The sequence below is a fragment of the Triticum urartu genome, unplaced genomic scaffold (assembly GCF_003073215.2).
Source record: "Triticum urartu cultivar G1812 unplaced genomic scaffold, Tu2.1 TuUngrouped_contig_4944, whole genome shotgun sequence".
NCBI lineage: Eukaryota > Viridiplantae > Streptophyta > Magnoliopsida > Poales > Poaceae > Triticum > Triticum urartu.
The window spans coordinates 1-5,226 of NW_024115576.1; the positions used below are offsets into that span (position 1 = coordinate 1).

The 5,226-nt window shown below is 52.6% G+C and overlaps 1 protein-coding gene across 1 annotated transcript; it reads left to right on the forward strand.

Annotated features, from left to right (window-relative positions):
* Positions 1-793: 793 nt before the first annotated feature.
* LOC125528537 (protein BZR1 homolog 3-like) lies at positions 794-4,735 on the forward strand (the record flags this gene model as incomplete). Its single annotated transcript, XM_048692992.1, has 3 exons — positions 794-955; positions 1,035-1,627; positions 3,371-4,735. Coding segments are annotated over 3 exons (1,574 nt in total), but the record flags the coding sequence as incomplete, so codon positions are not given.
* Positions 4,736-5,226: the final 491 nt, after the last annotated feature.

Genomic DNA, 5,226 nt, shown 5'->3' on the forward strand with positions numbered 1-5,226 from the left:
GGCGCCTGGGCCCGGCTCGTCAGAGATGTTTTTTTTTACTTTTTGCGTCGTTGTGATGATGACGACCGTGCTGTGCTGGGATGTCGTTACGGCGCGTAACGGGCCGTGGGGAATACCGTGTCTGCCCCTCGAGCCGTCCGTGCCACGCCGGGTAAAGGGTAGTACGGGCGACGCCAGGGTTAATTTATGGCCGGATTTGGTCCTTTCATTCTGATCGTATCTACGCTTTGTACACTACCAGAGGACGCGGTACAATGTTTGAACGTAGCATGTTTGGACGGGAAAGCAAAAACTAAGTACGTACTCCCCTAAAAAAAACTAAGTACGTACTAAATGGCTTCCAAAACCACACAATATATTTATGAAAGTACCTAGAACTCATCTAGATAAGATATAATTTGGTCCCATTCAATTGAAAAACAAGAACATATAACATCCACGTCAGCACACACGCATCTTATAGCATCACATCCAATGGCTATAAAAGATGAATGAGACTAAATTATATCTCATCTAGATGAGTTCTAGCAAAACTGTATATTTATTTTATGCTCCCATGAACGGCGGAAGGCATCCCGCGAAAAAGAAGGGTAAATGCGGGGGGTAAAACGGGAAGGTGGTAAGAGCCGAGCGTAAGATAATAATGGAAGAAAAGGTGGCGATTCCCACTCGTTTAAGCCAGCGGGACAGCGGCATGAGGCAGCAGCTGCGTTCAGACTTCTCCTGCCACTTCCTCCTTCTTCCTCCCCACAAATACTAAACAAAGCAGCCCACAATCGAGCGAGAGATTGAGAGAGCTGCGGCCGCAAGAAACAGCGAGGCAGCAGCGCGGCGAGCCCTTGGCCCTTCCTCGCAGATCCAGCGGCGGCGGGTGCTCCCAGCGGGCGCGCCGATGATGCACGGCCCCGCGGGAGGGAGCGGCGGCGGCGGCGGGCACGGGCTGGGCGGCACGAGGGTGCCCACGTGGAGGGAGCGGGAGAACAACCGGCGGAGGGAGCGGCGGCGGCGGCGGGCACGGGCTGGGCGGCACGAGGGTGCCCACGTGGAGGGAGCGGGAGAACAACCGGCGGAGGGAGCGGCGGCGGCGGCGGGCACGGGCTGGGCGGCACGAGGGTGCCCACGTGGAGGGAGCGGGAGAACAACCGGCGGAGGGAGCGGCGGCGGCGGCGGGCACGGGCTGGGCGGCACGAGGGTGCCCACGTGGAGGGAGCGGGAGAACAACCGGCGGAGGGAGCGGCGGCGGCGGCGGGCACGGGCTGGGCGGCACGAGGGTGCCCACGTGGAGGGAGCGGGAGAACAACCGGCGGAGGGAGCGGCGGCGGCGGCGGGCACGGGCTGGGCGGCACGAGGGTGCCCACGTGGAGGGAGCGGGAGAACAACCGGCGGAGGGAGCGGCGGCGGCGGCGGGCACGGGCTGGGCGGCACGAGGGTGCCCACGTGGAGGGAGCGGGAGAACAACCGGCGGAGGGAGCGGCGGCGCCGGGCGATCGCCGCCAAGATCTACACCGGCCTCAGGGCCTACGGCAACTACAACCTCCCCAAGCACTGCGACAACAATGAGGTCCTCAAGGCGCTCTGCAACGAGGCCGGCTGGGTCGTCGAGCCCGACGGCACCACCTACCGCAGGGTAATCCATCCCTCCGTCCGTCCAATCTTTGCTTGCTCTTGCTCTTGCTCTTGCTCGCTCGCTCCTCCTCGCAATGGCCTCCTCTGCCCCGCCGCCCGATCTCTCCGCGAGACCATGTGGTTCCTGACACCCAGCCTAAGCCAGAGGTGGCGGCGGCGGCTTCGATTTGCGCATTTCTTGAGCGTGCTCGTGTGTTTGCTCTGACCAGCTCTGCTACTTGGGGCGTTCGCGCTCGGTTTTTGCTTGGATTCGGTTGGTTCTCGAGGGAAGTCAGGGATTCTGCTGTGGTCATTTTGTTGCTTTTAGAGGATTGTTCTTGGATGCGCCAAGTGCAATTCCTCCTTTGCTTTTACTTGGAAATTTTCTTGCTTGCTTTTGATTCAAAATTTTAATTGGACTTTCTCCTTTGGTTTCTGCTGTGCTGCTGGGGTTGGATTTAGGCTGCTTCTGGGTCATGTCAGGGGAGCTGGAGCTAGATGCAAGAACTGGGAATCGCAATGTCGCTTCCTCCTCAGTTTTAGCATCCTCTGGAGTTATGATTCGTCAAAAAGGAATACAAACAAGTTTCGAACTGTTTTGCTGCCTTGGGAGATGCTTGTTTTTCTTGCGATTTAGGCAGTTCGGTTGCCATGTAAGGCCAATGGGGTCTAGCTAGATTTGGGAATGGGGAATGCGACGCGGCCTCCTCAGTTTTAGCAAACTCCTGATTTTGGATTTCAATAATAAATACAATGAAGTTTCATAATTACCTACTTAAAAATAGAGAAATTTCTATACTACCTCTCTCACAGTTTACAGGACGTGCGCGTAATCTTAGGTCGTTAATTTGACTAACATAATATAAGTCATATATTACAAAAAATATATCAATATAAACTTCAGATGTTCTATTTCAAATGGTATAATCTTTTGTTATATAGTTTATATTAGGATGATAAAATTGGTAACCTAGATATACGCACAGGACTTGTAAACTGAGACGGAGGGAGTAGTTAGGGGGCAGAAAATATTAATTGTGTTTGCCCGGAACATTTCAATTGCCTGTATATTTCTCTTGCATAAGCTTTTTCTCAAGAACCTGCAGTAGTCTTACTAGTTTCTTTTTTTACATGATCAAACTGTGATATTTCCTTCTGTACAAGTGTTTCACTGGAGATCGCCACATTTCTATTGGTCAATTTATATAGTTGGAAGCTGCTGCGTGAATTATTTAGGTAAATTTTTAGTGGTGTGATAGACTACATTTTTTCCGGAGGTGTCGTAGACAAACATGACCATGCCAGAGTAAAATGCTGCGTCAAACATGACCTACATCCGGGTAAAATGATGTAAATTAATGGTTCATATTAGAATCTACACGCTTACATCCAGGTAAAATGATGTAAAAGGAAGATTCACATTGGAAATTCATGAATCACACTACAATATGGCACCCTTAATGTCCATGTTAATCTGAAAACAACGCTCTTGCTATGATCTTCCTGCCTTCTGCACATGCTACCATTTGCTTTCAGCAACAGAAGTAGATAGTACTTTACTATGCATTTCTTGGTTTCTAATTCCATTAGTAACATATCAGAGTTTCTTTGACGTTAGTAAAAAAAGGCTAATATCTGATAACCATGAAAGCATCTAATTCCATAGCAGAGTTTCTTTGACGTTGTTGCTGTCTACAATAGCTTACAGAGTTTTCTTTGCATGGAATAAACCAGATTGTTGATTGTTCTGCTCTCCATGTTTCAGGGATGCAAACCTCCTCCACAGGCGCGTCCTGATCCAATGAGGTCTGCTTCGGCAAGCCCCTGCTCTTCATACCAGCCGAGTCCACGGGCCTCGTACAACCCGAGCCCTGCGTCCTCCTCCTTCCCGAGCTCCGGATCCTCTTCCCACATCACTCTCGGTGGCGGGAACAACTTCATTGGTGGCGTCGAGGGAAGCTCCCTCATCCCGTGGCTGAAGAACCTCTCGTCGAACCCGTCATTCGCCTCCTCCTCCAAGCTCCCACAGCTCCACCACCTCTACTTCAACGGAGGCTCCATCAGCGCCCCGGTGACGCCCCCGTCCAGCTCCCCGACGCACACGCCTCGCATGAAGACCGACTGGGAGAGCCAGTGCGTTCTGCCGCCATGGGCCGGGGCGAACTACACCTCCCTGCCCAACTCCACGCCGCCGAGCCCCGGCCACCACGTCGCGCCAGACCCGGCGTGGCTGGCCGGGTTCCAGATATCGTCCGCCGGGCCCTCGTCGCCGACGTACAACCTTGTCTCGCACAACCCCTTTGGGATCGCGCTTGCGAGCTCGTCGAGGGCGTGCACCCCTGGGCAGAGCGGGACCTGCTCCCCGGTGATGGGCGACCACGCGCCGGCTCACCACGACGTCCAGATGGAGATGGCCGACGGGGCGCCGGATGACTTCGCGTTCGGCAGCAACAGCAACGGCAACAATGGGTCGCCTGGGCTGGTGAAGGCGTGGGAAGGGGAGCGGATACACGAGGAATGCGCGTCGGACGAGCTGGAGCTCACCCTCGGGAGCTCGAGGACCCGTGGAGAGCAGCCCTTCTGATCATGGCATCGTGCTGCTGCTGCAGTGTCCGTCTCTTCTTCGCCTGGGCTTATCCTTCATCATACCTACTTTGGGCTGCGTTCTGATGTTCTACAAGCCCTGCGTTCTGATGTTCTACAAGTCGGGTGTTCGTCGAAAGAGAGAAGGGAGTTGAGGGATCGTTTCGACGGTCCTCTGCAGATGATATCCATCCTCTTTCGGGGGTCTGGTCTGGACTTATTTTAGCTACATTATGCAACTTTGTTAGCTTATTTCTTCTTTTTTTTCTTACTTAAGCAAAAAAAAAATGAAAGATGGAAAAACGGCAAGGAATGCTGGCAGGACACCCTGGGCATGTTGAAGAAGTGGAATGGCGGAGGCCATTTGTCATCAGTAAGCAAAGCAGTAGATGCAAGTCTTGTGGCATTTGCAATGAAAACCAAGCTTCAGTTGTCCTTGATATGACTGTTGTCTCCGCACTCTGTCAGAAGTGTGTAGTACTGCTACTACATTGTATGTGGTGGACCATTCTCTTCATTCATTGATTCTTTGTGTCTTTGCTGGTTAGAGCTGTTAGAAATTTCCTTGTGTTCATCTTCTTGTTGGATCCTTTCAGCGGTAGCTGGTAGGGAAGCTCAGCAGTTAACCCTTTGGTGCAATGGTTTTACCGATGTGGTGATCACTGGTATCCCCTTTTCCTCAGGGAAGGTGAGCTCCGTTGGTAGCTCAGTGGCTGAAACAAGATGTTTCCAGGTAGAGATTTTGCTTGGATCTTGGAGGTGTTCAAGCAAGAAAACTGCTGTCTTTCTTTCCCTTGCAAACAAAGCTAATCACAGGATCTCTTTCGGCTGCCGCCGTCACTCCTGTTATAGTTGGATTAGGAGTTGTATTGTGTTTAGATAGGATATGGAGTTGTGTCCTAATAGGACACTTGTATCCTAGGCCTCTCTTATATAGCGGGAATAGACACACGATGTAATCTATACCAACATAATAGCACAGGCGCGCAAGGGGGAGCCGACGGCGTGTGCCGGCGCCCGGGTGGTCGGTGTGCGGTA